The sequence below is a fragment of the Salvelinus fontinalis genome, chromosome 34 (genome assembly GCF_029448725.1).
Source record: "Salvelinus fontinalis isolate EN_2023a chromosome 34, ASM2944872v1, whole genome shotgun sequence".
NCBI lineage: Eukaryota > Metazoa > Chordata > Actinopteri > Salmoniformes > Salmonidae > Salvelinus > Salvelinus fontinalis.
The window spans coordinates 2,683,127-2,700,064 of NC_074698.1; the positions used below are offsets into that span (position 1 = coordinate 2,683,127).

The window sequence follows — 16,938 nt, forward strand, 5'->3', positions numbered from 1 at the left end:
ATCAAACGTATTTATATAGCCCTTCGTACATCAGCTGATATCACAAAGTGCTGTACAGAAACCCAGCCTAAAACCCCAAACAGCAAGCAATGCAGGTGTGGAAGCACGGTGGCTAGGAAAAACTCCCTAGAAAGGCCAAAACCTAGGAAGAAACCTAGAGAGGAACCAGGCTATGAGCGGTGGCCAGTCCTCTTCTGGCTGTGCCGGGTGGAGATTATAACAGAACATGGCCAAGATGTTCAAATGTTCATAAATGACCAGCATGGTCAAATAATAATAATCACAGTAGTAGTCGAGGGTGCAGCAAGTCAGCACCTCAGGAGTAAATGTCAGTTGGCTTTTCATAGCCGATCATTAAGAGTATCTCTACCGCTCCTGCGGTCTCTAGAGAGTTGAAAACAGCAGGTCTGGGATAGGTAGCACGTCCAGTGAACAGGTCAGGGTTCCATAGCCGCAGGCAGAACAGTTGAAATTGGAGCAGCAGCACGGCCAGGTGGACTGGGGACAGCAAGGAGTCATCATGTCAGGTCGTCCTGAGGCATGGTCCTAGGGCTCAGGTCCTCCGAGAGAGAGAAAGAAAGAGAGAAAGAGAGAATTAGAGAGAGCATACTTAAATTCACACAGGACACCGGATAAGACAGAAGTACTCCAGATATAACAAACTGACCCTAGCCCCCCGACACATAAACTAATGCAGCATAAATACTGGAGGCTGAGACAGGAGGGGTCAGGAGACACTGTGGCCCCATCCGATGATATCCCCGGACAGGGCCAAGCGTTTGTAGACTTTAAGAAACAAAGATGAAGGGACAGTTTCATCAGTACGTGCTTAAAGAAAGTTATATCACAAAGATCACAGATGACAGTGCCCACCAAATCTATGACAATGGAGAATGAATTGTAAGCACCAAAGTGTGTTTGTCAAAATAATATCTGAAAATGTCAGTTGTTGTACATAAATTGCTATTGCAAATAGAAGTATTATGATATATGCAGTTGAGGAATATTCCAAGTACCAACACTACATGTAGAACGGACATAAGACATTCCCACATACAGTATTTTTTTATTTCACCTTTATTCAACCAGGTAAGAAAGTTGAGAACAAGTTCTCATTTACAACTGCGACCTGGCCAAGATAAAGCAAAGCAGTGTGACACAAACAACAAGGCAGAGTTACACAGGGAATAAACAAACGTACAGCCAATAACACAATAGAAAAGTCTATATACAGTGTGTGCAAATGAAGTAAGATTAGGGAGGTAAAGGCAATAAATAGGCCGTAGTGGCAAAATAAATACAATTACGCAAATAAACACTGGAGTGATAGGTGTGCAGAAGATGCAAGATGCAAGTAGAGATACTGGGGTGCAAAGGAGCAAAATGAAAATATATATAATAAATAAATATAATAAAATAACAATATGGGGATGAGGTATTTGGATGGGCTATTTACAGATGGGCTATGTACAGGTGCAATGATCTGTAAGCTGCTCTGATAGCTGATACTTAAAGGTAGTGAGGGAGATATGAGTCTCCAGCATCAGTGATTTTTCAAGTCGTTCCAGTCATTGGCAGCAGAGAACTGGAAGGAAAGGCAGCCAAACGAGGAATTGGCTTTTGGGGTGACCAGTGAAATATACCTGCTGGAGCGCGTGCTATGGGTGGGTGCTGCTATAGTGACCAGTGAGCTGAGATAAGACGGGGCTTTACCTAGCAAGGACTTATAGATGACCTGGAGCCAGTGGGTTTGGCGACGAATATGAAGCGAGGGCCAGCCAACGAGAACATACAGGTCGCAGTGGTCACAGTGGTGGGTAGTATATGGGGCTTTGGTGACGCATCCAATTTGCTGACTAGAGTATTGTAGGCTATTTTGTCAAGGATCGGTAGAATAGTCAGTTTTACGAGGGTATGTTTGGATGCATGAGTGAAGGATGCTTTGCTGCAAAATAGGAAGCCAATTCTAGATTACATTTTGGATTGGAGATGCTTAATATGAGTCTGGAAGGATTACAGTCTAGCCAGACACCTAGGTATTTGTAGTTGTCCACATATTCTAAGTCAGAACGTCCAGAGTAGTGATGCTAGGCGGGCGGGCAGGTGCGGGCAGCGATCGGTTGAAGAGCATGTGTTTAGTTTTACTTGCATTTAAGAGCAGTTGGAGGCCACGGAAGGAGTGTTGTATGGTTAGTTAACAGTGTCCAAAGAAGGACCAGAAGTATACAGAATGGTGTTGTCTGCGTAAAAGTGGATCAGAGAATCACCAGCAGCAAGAGCGACATCATTGATGTATACAGAGAAAAGAGTCGACCCGAGAATTGAACCCTGTAGCACCCCCATAGACTGCCAGAGGTCCAGACATCAAGCCCTCCGATTTGCCACACTGAACTCTATCAGAGAATTAGTTGGTGAACCAGGCGAGGCAGTCATTTGAGAAACCAAGGCTGTTGAGTCTGCCGATAAGTTCCTAACCCTGAAAAGTTGCATATCGCGAGGGCTATTAGATGCTAATGCAGTACGCCACAGGATGTTTTTGTGCTGGTCAAGGGCAGTCAGGTCTGGAGTGAACCAAGGGCTATATCTTTTCCTGGTTCTACATTTTTTGAATGGGGCATGCTTATTTAAGATGGTGATGAAAGCACTTTTAAAGAGTAACCAGTCATCCTCTACTGACGGAATGAGGTCAATTTCTTTCCAGGATACACGGGCCAGGTTGATTAGAAAGGCCTACTCGCTGAAGTGTTTTTGTGAGTGTTTGACTGTGATGAGGGGTGGTTGTTTGACCGCGGACCCATTACGGACGCAGGCAATGAGGCAGTGATCACTGAGATCCTGGTTGAAGACAGCAGAGGTGTATTTAGAGGACAGGTTGGTCAGGATGATATCTATGAGGGTGCCCGAGTTTACGGATTTGGGGTTGTACCTGGTAAATTTCATAATTTGGGTGAGGTTGAGGGCATCTAGCTTAGATTGTAGGACGGCCGGAGTGATAAGCATATCCCAGTTTAGGTCACCTAACAGTACAAACTCTGAAGATAAATGGGGGGCAATTAATTCACATATGGTGTCCAGGGCGCAGCTGGGGGCTGAGGGGGGTCTGTAACAATTGGCAACAGTGAGAGACTTATTTCTGAAAAGGTGGGTTTTTAGAAGTAGAAGCTCAAACTGTTTGGGCACAGACCTGGATAGCATGACAGAACCCTGCAGTAGATTGCAACTCCACCCCCTTCGGCAGTTCTGTCTTGGGGGAAAATGTATACACATTCATAGAGGCATTTTCCAGCTATGATTTTACCACTCATAATCCAGAATGGATATGACAATGTGGCCAGCACAGGACGTAATACAACAATCTACTTTTTGATATTTTTGACTTCTTATCTGGTAAACTGCTACTATGTGTCAAGAAGAGAGCCCCAAATAGGGGTTAGTGTACTCCAGTAAAAAACTATTGCCATGTGTCCCCGTTCATAGGAGCATGAAAGACTCGTCTCTGGTAGAATTGAGTTGGCACTTTATTGGCCCAAACACCCACAGACTTACAAGGTTGAGGTTACTCATGGATAGTAATTAGTCATTTTTTTTTGCATTGATGCATTGTGTCTTCTAACTGTCCAAGAATAGGATCCAAAGTGGTAGGAAATATTTGTTCCCATAAATACAAAGGAGGATATCTCTCCTCATACCTCTGGCACTTTAGTCAGACTGCCAGACTGTGCACCACAGAGCCAATCAGGAGAGAATACATACAGGTCAACGGTGCCAATTGAATGTCAAGGGGTGTGTCTGCCTTTTGGATGACTCACTCTTTACAGAGAACCCCTGTGGTTCAAGTCAAGAGCTACCCTTCCCCTTTCAGTCTGCTCTGCGCATGTCTGAAAGTGACAGAGCCAGCAGCCAAGAGAGTTTTTCACAGTATGCCATAAAAAATTATTACACTTATGAATGTAGGTAAAATGCTAATATGTATTAGATCCAGTACAATGGAATAACTAAGACCTGAATTTGAATGCAGCGTGTTCCGATTCCTCCTTCTCTTTCTGTCCAGCAGGGTCAACCAAAAACACTTGGGCCTGATGGCTCATGCAGATACTGGGGAAGCAATATAGAAATGTATTGATCCCTTAAATTATTTTACTATTAAATGACCCATATCACAACCCTCATACCTCTTCACAAAAATGTACCTAAATCAATTTTGGAAAAAGGATTTTACTCACAAAAGATGTAGGAATGTATTTTTCCAGTTAGAAATAGTAGGCCATGCATCAAATAACTATTTTCATCAGAAAAACGAACCCTCAAATGCACTATTGCATTTTGTAAGTTGTCTGCAGGTGGCTTGTTGTGAATGCACTCAAATATCAAGTCATTATCAGGTTATGGAAACTGCGTTCTAATACTCAACGTAGAAGGGTTTGTCTTAATGTACAGTATATGAAAGTGATGCTATGAAAAGGATTCTTTCACCTTATCAAGCTCACTCTGACTGACAAATCACTGCCTATTACCGTGAATAAAAAGAACACATGAAACATTGTTTTTCATGAGGCCTACCTGTGTGCCTTCCTTTAATTAAGCACCTCTGTTTGAACACCTCTCCTGTCCTTCATCCATTCCACATACAGCCATTTGCGGATCTTTTCAGTGTCCATGTGAAAGATAGTTATTGCGAGGCTGGAACATTTGTTAACTTCAAAACATTTTTTTTAACACCCATGTGAAATGAAGGCCCGCAAAGCTTACAGATTTAAGTCTAATAGCATGATAAGAAAGTAGACAAACATCAGAGTGTGCGATATGAAGGTATAGCCAGTCGACATTCTGAACCTTGTTTGAGGTTAGTAGGTCACATGACCAAGGAGCTATTGACATTTTAAATTGAGAAGAATTCATGTAAAATCTTGTGAGATGAAAATGGACAAACTAAAGAGTGTGCAATATAGAAGGGTAGTCAGTGGACATTCTGAACCTTGTTTGAAGTCATTAGGTCACATGACCAAGGAGCTATTGAAATTTTACATTTAGAAAAGTTCATGTAAGATCTTGTGAGATGAAAATGGACAAACTAAAGGGTGTGCAATATAGAAGGGTAGTCAGTGAACATTCGGAACCTTGTTTGAGTCCAGTTGGTCACATGACCAAAGAGCTTTGAAATTCAAAAATGTAAATAACTAATTTAAAATAGTGTGAGATGTAAATAGACTAAAAATAAATGTGTGCAATGTGTGTCTATGCCATCAGGTTAGCTAGAACCAGTTTTGAAAGTTTTAGGAGTAATGGTTAAATAGCTATTGAAATGTGAAAAATTTGATTTGTCACTATGTTGACGGTCCCTAACTGCTGTTGGTGGACGTAAGGAAGACTACAGACGAATATCTTTCGAATATCCAACCTGAAACTGTCTTTACTTCGTCCAGGTTGCGGTTGTAAATGAGAACTGATTCTCAACTGGCCTATCTGGTTAAATAAATATTAAACCTGCAGCTGAGCAACTCATCCACTTTATTTCATCCCGACGGGACTATTGTAATGTAATTTTTGTTGGCGCATCTGCCAAGTGCCTAAACTGGCTACAATATGGCCAAAACTTTGCTCCACGTGTCCTCACCCACACTATTAGGGCTGAAGAATCTGTCCTCCTTTAATTAAGGCACAGCTCAAGACCTTGCTAATTCTGTTCTCATGTTCTCCGGATCTGGCGACACCTATAGCTTTGATCGTTGCCTGTGTTGTTTTGGATTGTTTTTATTCATTTTTTTTGTTTAATTTATTATTTACAAATTATTACAAATTGACAAATTATTATCATTTTAGTGGGAAAATGGACATCTTCAAATCAAAACCCAACCTTCATGTTGTGACAAACGGATGTTCGAAACTCCGTTTTAGACAAGACTGGATTTATGACCAAAATTATTATATTTACACTTTGTAGTAAATTTTGACACTATAATAACTTTTTACGACTCCTGTCGATGTCTGATAGGCTGTTTTAAAAATGATGCGTTGCTTTTTAATGGCAGTCGGTCTTTAAGAGGGGTTCTTGCAGATGCAGCAACGCCCCGAATTGCGGGCCGCAATCAGACCCCTCACCATGTATCACCATCGTGATCCTGAGACAACGACTTGTCAAGTGCGCAGTATGGTGTCTGATTTAAAATGTTCGGTGCTATCCGGGATCCCACCAAGCTTTTATAATTTGAATCAACTGTGCAATATAAATAAAACAAATAAACGTCCACTCCGGACGTCCAAAGGATCCCCGATTGCACTGACCAATTTAAAAGGATGTACACTTTACTAGCCAATTAAGACCGTCTAAATTATGTGCTCTCTCCAATCAGGGTTGGGCCGAGTGAAGAAAGCCGAGTGTGTACGGAAATCACCGAAAGACATACGGATATAACTGGGTTTAGTGCGTAGATTTGATAGTGCTCGGTCTTCTGTGGATAGGCGGTTTGGACGTCGAAGATTCTTGGCTAAAATGAAAGAACTTACCATCCAGTTGGTTTATCAAAGACAGAATATGACGTGTCTTAAAATATTGTATATAACCATCACGCTGTTGATAGCGCACAGCTCGGCTATTATAAGGTAAAATATTTATCTTCTGTTTGGGAAACTTTTGAATAACTCAAGGAATTACTCTCACGCCATCCTGTGAGAATAAGCTATATCTGGGGTAGTTTAATTTCCTGACATTATGCAATTATTATTACATGCATGTTTGTTTAGGCACATGTAGTTCAGATTTTGGTGCACACGTAGAACGTTTACATAACGCTGGCATGTCCATGACATCTAGTTTGTATTGAGTTTAACATAGATTGTACTTTTTTTTTTAAAGAACCAAGCTGCTCGTAAATGAACGGGGTCAGCAGTAGAACACTTGTATAAAACAGGAAGTAGCGCGCACGAGTTCTGAATTATTCGTTAAACAAATTACGACAAAAACTGTCTCTATTTTCCTTATCATACATATTTGCCCCTAGAATTCCCCTCCACAAGACGCGCAGTATGCGCCGCCTGATGAGTGACAATGGGATGAGTTTTGAACAACTCCAGGACATGGCCAAGACCGTTGGTGGTGCAGGAACTAACGTACCAATAAACACTCCGAGCCCGAAAGTGCCAGTTGAGAGACTCACCAACTTCATGGATGTAAGTGGATATTGTCACTAGGCCTGGGTTAACTCGAGCTTGTTCTAGGCTGACTGAAGCAATAATAAGTAAAGCCAGGGTTCTCCAGGAGTTGGGCGTGCAGGCTTTTGGTCTAACACTTCATGACATGCCCAGTCTTCTAATCAAGGCCCAGATTGATGATCATGTAGTGTGTATATATATTTGTTTGAATAAAAGCTTGCACATTCAGAATCTCTCTCCCTAGGAGTGAGAAGAGAACTGTAGTATAGACTTAGGCATGTGTATTTATCATAAGAATGTTTGTTTCAAATCTCTACAGGCTCAGTACTATGGGGTGATCAGCATAGGCACACCACCCCAGGATTTTACTGTGCTGTTTGACACTGGCTCCTCCAACCTGTGGGTACCCTCCATTCACTGCTCCTTCCTGGATGTCGCATGCTGTGAGTCAGTCTATTATTGCATTCACTGCACTTCACCATAGCCGCAGGAAGTAGGGGTCCTGGGGAAAAAATGCAACAATTAAGGATGTTACAGTTCATATAAGGAAATCAGTACATTTAAATAATCAAATTAGGCCCTAATCTATGGCTTTCACATCACTGGGAATACAGATATGCATCTGTTGGTCACAGGTAGGGGCGTGGATCAGAAAACCAGTCAGTATTTGGTGTTACCACAATTTGCATCATGCAGCATCTCCTTCAAATCGAGTTGACCAGGCTGTTTGTGGCCTGTGACATGTTGTCCCACTCCTCTTCAATGGCTGTGTGAAGATATTGGTGGGAATTGGAACACACTTTTGTACATGTCGATCCAGAGCATCCCAAACATGCTCAATGTACTATGCAGGCCATGGAAGAACTGGGAAATGTTCAGCTTCCAGGAATTGTGTACAGATCCTTTCGACATGGGGCCGTGCATTATGCTGAAACATGGTGGCGGATGAATGCATGGCAATGGACCTCAGGATCTCGTCACGCTATCGCTGTGCATTCAAACTGCCATCCATAAAATGCAATTGTGTTCGTTGTCTGTAGCTTATGCCTGCCCAGACCATAACTTCCCCGCCACCATGGGGCACTCTGTTCACAATGTTGACATCAGCAAACCGCTCACCCACACAATGCCATACACGCTATCTGCCATTTGCCCGCTACAGTTGGAGCCGAGATTAATCTGTGAAGAGCACACTTCTCCAGCGTGCCAGTGAACATTTGCCCACTGAAGTCGGTTACGATGCCGAACTGCAGTCAGGTCAAGGCCCTGGTGAGGACGGTGAGCATGCAGATGAGCTTCCCTGAGATGGTTTCTGACAATTTGCTGGAATTCTTTGTGCAAACCCATAGTTTCATCAGAAAATCCCAGTGGCTGGTCTCAGATGGTCCTGCAGGTGAAGAAGCTGGATGCGGAGGTCCTGGGCTGGTGTGGTTACACTGGGTATGCGGTTGTGAAGCCGGTTGGACGGACTGCCAAATTTTCTAAAAGAATGTTGAAGGTGGCTTATGGTAGAAAATTAAGATTAATTCCTGCAGCCAGCATGCCAATTGTACTCTCCCTCAACTTGACACAACTGCACATTTGAGTGGCATTTTATTGTCCCCAGCACAAGGTGCACATATGTAATGATCATGCTGTTTAATCAGCTTTAAATGCCACACCTGTCAGGTGGATGGATTATCTTGGCAAAGGAGAAATGTTCACTAACAGGGATTTAAACAAATTGGTGCCCAAAATCTGAGTTAAATTCGTTTTTTGAGCATATGGGATATTTTTATTTCAGCTCATGAAACATGGGACCAACACTACATTTTGCGTTTTATATTTTTGTTCATTATGTATGTGCACGCGAACCATCGCATTTAACCATGGCAAGGTGACTGGGAATATGGCAGAAAATATACAGTATAGTTATTCACTCCGCAAAGTAATGAAACAAGCTAAACGTCAGTATAGAGAAAGTGGAGTTGTATGTGGCAGGGACTACAAAAGGAAAACCAGCCACATCGCCGAAACCGACGTCTTGCTTCCGGACAGGCTAAACACATTCTTCGCACGCTTTGAGGATAATACAGTGCCACAGACGCGGCTCGCTACCGAGGGCTCTCCTTCTCCGTGGCTGACATGAGTAAAACATGTCGGCCAAAACAATCCTGAAGCGTGGATTCCGATTAGTCAGACCAGCATTGAATAGTTCGAAGCACGAGTACTTCCTGTTTGAGTTTCTGCCTATAGGACGGGAGGAGCAAGATGGAGTCGTGGTCAGATTTGCAGAAAAGAGGGCGGGTGAGGGCCTTGTAAGAATTCCGGGAAGTTTGAATAGCAATGGTCGAGAGTCTTAGCAGCGCGAGTAGTACAGTCGATATGTTGATAGAACTTCGGCAGCCTAGTCCTCAGATTTACTTGGTTAAAATCACCAGCTACAATAAATGCACCTTCAGGATATGTGGTTTGCATAAAGTCCAGGGAAGTTATTTGATGGCTGTTGAGGAGATGGGATGTAAACAGTCGTGGCAATGACGGAGGATAATTCTCTTAGGAGATATTATAGTCAGCATTTAATCGAGGTACTCTATTTAATTGAGGTCGGGTGAACAAAAGGACTTGAGTTCCTGTATGTTCCTAGAATTACATCAGGAGTCGTTAATCATTAAACACCCCTCTGCCCTTCTGTTTCCCGGAGAGAGCTTTTATTCCTGTCTGCGCGACGTAGTGAGAATCCTGCTGGCTTTACCGACTCTGACTGAGTATCCCGAGAGAGAAATGTTTCAGTGAAACAAAGTTTGTTACAGGCCCAGATGTCTCTGGAAAGAAATCCTTGTTCTAAGCTCATCAACTTTGTTATCCAAAGACTGAACATTAGCGAGTAATATACTTGGAAGCGGTGGGTGGTGTGTGCGCCTCCTAAGTTGAACCAGCAGGTCACCTTGAGTACTTCTCCTCCGCCGGCGACGTGTTGGGTCGGCCTCTGGAATAAGTTCAATTTCTCTGGGGAGAGTGAACAAAGATCTAATCCAGGGAAGTCGTATTCCTGTTTGTAATGCTGGTAGTTCTGGTGAGTTACCGCTGCTCTAATCCATTAGTTCTTCCAGGCTGTATGTAATGACACAAAACATTTCCTGAGCTAATAATGTAAAAAAAATAGTACATAAATAAAAAATACTGCAAAGTTTGCTAAGAGCTAGCTACTATGCTGCCGTCTCCGTCAGCGCCATTTTATCAGATTAACTGTTTTGTACAGATAATTATCGGACTCATGTTACAAATGCTTGTGAACACGGAAATACAAATACATTTAGTTGAGAGAATTTTTACACTAGTGCACTGGGCCTTCACTAGTCCTGTATTAGTGGACAATATAGATGTCTACAGCGCAGGTTTTTTTTTTTTTTTTTTTTTTTTTGCATCCTGTCAATGCAGCTTCCCCACCCCCAAACTACTTCCCGTGGCTATGCACTTCACTCATAACATTATGGCTTTACTACCTGCTGAGTCTCCTATCATATAATCATGAGATGGGGCAAAAGCTAAAGTTGCAAATACCTGGTTTGCTCAGCCATGCTTTGGCATTGGAAGTCATATTCATCTTGTTAAGGCATCGTGAAGGACCTGTCTGTTTTTTTATGCAAATGAATGCCATTTATCCAACCTGAGAAATTGTGTGAACTTTTTCTACACCTCTGCTTAGGGCTCCACCATCGTTATAACTCCAAGAAGTCGAGCACGTACGTTCAGAATGGCACCAAGTTCTCCATCCAGTATGGCAGAGGCAGCTTGTCTGGGTTCATCAGTGGAGACACTGTCTCTGTAAGTGGACTGTTCTCTGTTGTCCATTGTTCATTTGCATTCCTCTCATTTAAGTGGGCAAATCCACAGCATTTTTGTGTAATTTTACCACTGTCGATTTTAAGTAACTGAATGTGGACTATAGTCTGCATAACATTCCTTACTGTGTATTGTCTGTAAACCTCACTGTTTTAGTGTTCAAGAACAGTCTGCTTTGTACATCACACTTCCTGTTCTTCCTTCCATCCCTCTCAGTTGGCTGGCATGCAGGTCACTGGTCAACAGTTTGGTGAGGCCGTAAAGCAACCTGGCATCACGTTTGCAGTGGCACGCTTTGACGGGGTGCTGGGCATGGGCTACCCTACCATATCTGTCAACAAAATAACCCCTGTGTTTGACACCGCCATGGCTGCCAAGCTGTTGCCTCAGAACATATTTTCCTTCTATATTAGCAGGTTGGTTGGTTTTAGGGATTTTATCTTTTTGAATATATTCTTACTGAGGGCCCTAGGTCAATGTGTGGTTTGTTGACTTGTGATTTGTTTAAAAACTTATGTCCTGTTCACTGTTGGAGGTCACCTGAAAGGAGTTTCTTGTATTTGAACTGGGATATTTTGAGTTCCTGTTATCCAGATTTTTATTTTTTAAACATTTGCTGTCATATTTCCTCAGAAACAAGGAAGTGAAATAGTTAACCTAATTTCAGTTTGTGACAACAAGCACGTTAGTGTGAATCATTGTACCATCTAAACCGCTGTCCAACAATTTTTCCATTTTACCAAAAATATTGTATTTTCAGCTGTTTGGTGTACAAAACAAAGTAAGATGCAACAACTTAATGGAAGCATAGAAATAGTGCACATAGAACATATCTACTGCTTAGACTTGCTTGCAATGAGAATAACAGATCTATAACTCACATTTACATGTGAATTTGGTTGGGTCACCCAAAAAGTTACATATTGCACCTTTGAAATGGCTTCCTTATTGTGGGTGAAGTCTATGAACACCACAGGGTAATTCATTTTCATAACTTGTACAACCTTATATTCTTGTTGTCACTAGCTTCAATGGGGTTGAGGCAATACATTTTATCATCTGATATTAGATTGATGATCAAGACCCTCGTCCAGTGCACTAGTAGATTTATCCAATGAACTAATACCTTGTAACCCCTTCGATATCCTGTTCCTTAGAGATCCATTGGCTGCTGTAGGAGGAGAGCTGATGCTGGGAGGCACGGACCCACTGTACTACACTGGAGACCTGCACTATGTTAACGTCACACGCAAGGCTTATTGGCAGATCGAGATGAGCAGGTAAGCAACTTGGTTCTCATCTACACAGAGGCTCTATTATAATATCCATTCAAGAGGAGAACTGCCCCCTCATTGAAGCCATGAGGTTCAAGGCTGACTGGGTACTGCATGTTGTTTCCAGAAAGCAGGGTCCCAATGGAAAAATAGCAATCTTCATGTAAATAAAATATAAATAATCAAAGACAATCATGGTAACAATAATTGCTTCTATTACACCAGATGCATGTCCTTGAACCGTTTTATAAAACCGCACGCAGAAGTTATAAGGATAATTTAGTCTTGAGTGGTCACAGCTAATTGGTGCTCTGCAGTGTGGAAGTGGGCAACCAGCTGACGCTGTGCAAGGCCGGTTGCCAGGCGATTGTTGACACGGGAACGTCCCTCATCATCGGGCCTGTAGAGGAGGTGAGGGCGCTGCACAAGGCCATCGGAGCCTTGCCTCTACTGATGGGAGAGGTAGGTAGAGGAGTCTGTAGGCTAAATGTCTACCTGTTGTTCCAACCTCTGTTTTAGTTCTCCTGAATGGTCAACTAAAGATTTCAATCATGCTTGGTAAGGCTCTATTTTCTTGTAACCTCAGTTGTTTGTGTATTGTACTGGCAGAAGTTACGTGTTGATTTGTGAAGTACATGCGATTTACTTGTAACCTACTTTCACTTCCTCTCAGTATTGGATTGACTGTAAGAAGGTTCCATCTCTCCCCGTCATCGCGTTCAACCTGGGAGGGAAGATGTTCAACTTGACTGGAGATGACTATATCCTGAAGGTAAATTCCACCTTCTGACCGGTGTTCACTGTGGCCTGCCTGCCGGAGAAAACGGTCTGTGAAATTTGACATCAATCAGCATGAATTAAACGGTTAATCACAGTTCGCGTGCATAGAGGTGTTTTTATTACGTCTAGAAAATGTATTAGAATCTATTTCATTCTGTGGACATACGTGTAGATAGGTTGAAGTGACAAATCATTCAAAGCTTCTCCCCTATGTGCTGCAGGAGTCCCAGATGGGTCTTAAAATCTGTCTGTCCGGCTTCATGGCAATGGACATCCCTCCTCCAGCTGGACCGCTGTGGATCCTGGGAGATGTGTTCATTGGACGCTACTACAGCGTGTTTGACAGGGACGCAGACCGCATGGGGTTCGCCCCCGTGAAGTAGAAGGGAGAAAAAACAGCCCCTAGCCACTTGTGGAGATTTGAAAGGATTTGAGTATAAGCAATATAGTGGGCTTATGAAACCAAGGTGGAGCTAGTACCTATCGAGTTCCCACAGATCACGCTGAATGAGGAAAAGCACACCACCAAAATGAACAAACTCCAAAGGGGCACCTTTGTTGTTCCTTGTCTGTTTTGCTTCTTGTGGGCCCTTTTTTTTGAGTGGGGGGGGGGGTTAAAATGTTCTTCTAAGACCAATAGGTGTTCATGTGAGTTCGGTGAATGATTAATAAATAGTTGCAGAACGAGACTGATACGAGCTGCTGTAGGCAGTTCAGCTTGGTGTTTTGTATGGAGACAAAGTGATGCAACATTGCAGCAAAGATACACTATCTCCTGTCTGACAACGTAACCACTTTGTTTTTGGAAAGCAGATTACTGAATGCATGTCTTTACTCAAAATACATGTCCTTTGTAGATGAAGCAGAAGACGGCATGCATATCATTGTTGATTTAACAAAACTGATGTCCAGGGTCCAGTAATACTATCAAGGGTTGTGAAACAATGTCATGTGTACACTTACTCTATGTCGACCCCCAAGACCACAATGCTTCTGTTATAGCCTAAAAATTCATGCATGACAGCATCAGGTGATTCTAACCGATTGAAATAAGTGCATTTATTAAATACAAATCAAGCCTTTTCCAGAATGAACTGTATCTTTATTTGTTTTGCTTATGGCTGTATGCTTCGGCAGACAACCTTAGAGTTTAAGTGCCCTTAAAGAAGTGTGTTAAGTACTTGGAAGGAAATTGACCCAACCAAATGTCACAACCCCACCCTTTTCCATATTACAGGTGTAGGGATTAAAATGTATGATTTTAAGCACTGGTCAACTGAGTTAGTAGGCCAGATTTACTAGCCGGTTTCAAAATCTTTGCCATGCCATTTTTGACTAGACAAAATTTTACTTGCCAATTAGTTGAACATTTACTACTAGCTTGGTCTGAAAAGTGCTAGCTTAATTTCCATCTTTGCCTGCAGCCAGCTAGCTACCTGATGCTGTATCCTACCCAAAGATTATTTTCCCTACAAGTCTCATGATTTGAAATAAATTACTAAATATAAATTCCACAGAAAAACCACATCTGCTGCAACATTTATCAGAGTACAAAGTGCTGTGTACTATTCAGTTCCAGACCTAAAATTAAATAAACCGTCAAATAAAAACATACATCGTCGCTAGGCTGAAATCCACAAGGTAGATGTAGTCTACTTTGGTCTTCATAAGATGTAACAACGTGCATGGCAAAATGACCCCAACAGCACAGAAATGATAGTTGAAGTCAGGTCTGCAAACAAAGACAAATCTGCACACACACATCCTCTATTTCTAGAAAGTCCCTTGAATTCAGTACATCCAGAATGAAGCACTTCAGAACACTACTGTGGTGGTAGCATTGCAAAACACTTTTTTTTGGTTACAAATGTACAATAAGTAGTAAAATACTAAACTCTACATGTCAAAGATTTTCTTGTATAATGCACTACTGTACCAAAGCACACCCTCCACTCCTAGCAGGAGACTACCTGTGTGAGACAATATTGTGGTAATAAAAATCAATCACAGAGGAGCAAAGTGATAATTTAGGAATAATGATGCATATTTGCATAACAATCTATAAGGCTTGTGATTGAACACTGGACATCTTAGCATGGGATGGTTATAGCTGCCACCTGACCCGGTTTAAATCCCTGTCTGCTGGACATGAACTCGGTCAACACCAGATTAACCCTGGCTGTCTTTCAATGTGGGTTTACCAGAGCCCTTAAATGCACACAGTGAGCACTAAGATAAATACCTTGTGTCTAAGTGTAAAGTTAATGGAACTATCATAAGGGAAATGTCTCTCCCAACTGAACACGCCTTTGTTCCAATATCCACACGAACATACCACTAAGAATGAAGCAATGTATAGGGTTGGGCATGCATTCCAAATAAGTGGTATGATGAAGTGGATATTGGAATATAGCCCACGTGTCCTCAGCCAAGGTAGCTCTTTGAGAAATGAGCCACATATACAGTGCCTTCAGAAAGTATTCATAACCCTAGACTTTTTCCACAAATGAAAAGTTGAAATGTCTTGAGTCAATAAGTATTCAACTCCTTAGTTATGGAAAGCCTAAATAAATTCACGAGTAAAATGTGCTTAACAAGTCACATAAGTTGCATGGACTCTATGCAGAATAGTGTTTAACATTTTGAACGACTACCTCATCTCTGTAATCCACACACAATTATCTGCAAGGTCCCTCAGTCAAGATGTGAACTTCAAACACAGATTCAACCCCAAAGACCAGAGACCACCAATGCCTCGCAAAGAAAGGCATCTATTGGTAGATGGGTAAAAAAAAAAGCAGACATTGAATATCCCTTTTGAGCATGGTGAAGTTATTAATTACACTTTGGATGGTTTATCAATGGTGTATTTAAAAGTCAGAGTTTAAAGGCTGCGATAGGAGAAAACTGAGGATGGATCAACAACATTGTAGTAACTCCACAATACTAACCTACATGACAGAGTGAAAAGAAGAAAGCTTGTACAGAAAATATTCCAGAACATGCATCCTGTTTGCAATAATCACTGAATAAAAACTGCAAGAACTTTGGCAAATAAATCAACTTTATGTCCTGAATACAAAGCGTTATATTTGGGGCAAATCAAACATCACACAGTACCACTCTTCATATATTCAAGCATGGCGGTGGCTGCATCATGTTATGGGTCTGCTTGTCATCGGCAAGGCCTAGGGAGTTTTTTTTTTATAAAGAAAAATAAACAGAGCTAAGCAAAGGCAAAATCCTAGAGGAAAACCTGTTTCAGTCTGCTTTCCAACAGACACTGAGAGACAAATTCACCATTCAGCAGAACAATAACCTAAAAAACAAGGCCAAAGACGACATTGAATGTTCCTGAGTGGCCTAGTTACAGTTGACTTAAAAATCGTCTTGAAGATCTATCGCAAGACTTGAAAATGGCTGTCTAGCAATAATTAACAACCAACTTGACAGAGCTTGAAGAATAAAAAACAAAAAGTGCAGATAAATGTTCAATCCTGGTGTGCAAAGTGCTTAGACTTACCTAGAAAAGACACAGCTGTAATCGCTGCCAACGGATTCTAACATGTATTGACTAAGGGGTGTGAATATTTACGTAAATTATATATTTCTGTATTTCATTTTCAATACATTTGCAAAAACATTCTAAAACATGTTTTCACTTTGTCATTTGAGGTATTGTCTGTAGATGGGTGAGAAAAATATATATGTAATACATTTTGAATTGAGGCTATAACACAACAAAATGTGGAAGAAGTCAAGAGGTATGATTGCTTTCTGAAGACACTGTATCATGACTGAGCAAGAGTTACCTTATACCAGTAGGGGCCACTGAAGCAAGTTCAGACCCGAAAGCCAAACACTATGTGCAACTGTAAACAATTTTTCCCCCCCACAGCGACCGACAGAG

General features: G+C 41.8%; 1 protein-coding gene across 1 annotated transcript; it reads left to right on the forward strand.

The window, feature by feature from the left end:
- The first annotated feature begins 6,403 nt into the window (after nucleotides 1-6,403).
- On the forward strand, nucleotides 6,404-14,110 carry LOC129832862 (cathepsin D-like). The gene is made up of 9 exons (XM_055896933.1): nucleotides 6,404-6,600; nucleotides 6,999-7,167; nucleotides 7,469-7,592; nucleotides 10,838-10,956; nucleotides 11,191-11,390; nucleotides 12,132-12,254; nucleotides 12,566-12,710; nucleotides 12,922-13,020; nucleotides 13,250-14,110. The coding sequence occupies exons 1-9, from the start codon at nucleotides 6,491-6,493 to the stop codon at nucleotides 13,409-13,411; spliced, it is 1,251 nt and encodes a 416-aa protein (XP_055752908.1). The 5' UTR covers nucleotides 6,404-6,490; the 3' UTR covers nucleotides 13,412-14,110.
- Nucleotides 14,111-16,938: the final 2,828 nt, after the last annotated feature.

Coding starts and splice junctions, on each gene's coding strand:
- LOC129832862 (XM_055896933.1), top strand. CDS start 6,491: ATGAAAGAACTTACCATCCAGTTGGTTTATCAAAGACAGAATATGACG. Junction 12,711..12,921: donor TGCCTCTACTGATGGGAGAG/GTAGGTAGAGGA, acceptor ACTTCCTCTCAG/TATTGGATTGACTGTAAGAA. Junction 13,021..13,249: donor GAGATGACTATATCCTGAAG/GTAAATTCCACC, acceptor TATGTGCTGCAG/GAGTCCCAGATGGGTCTTAA.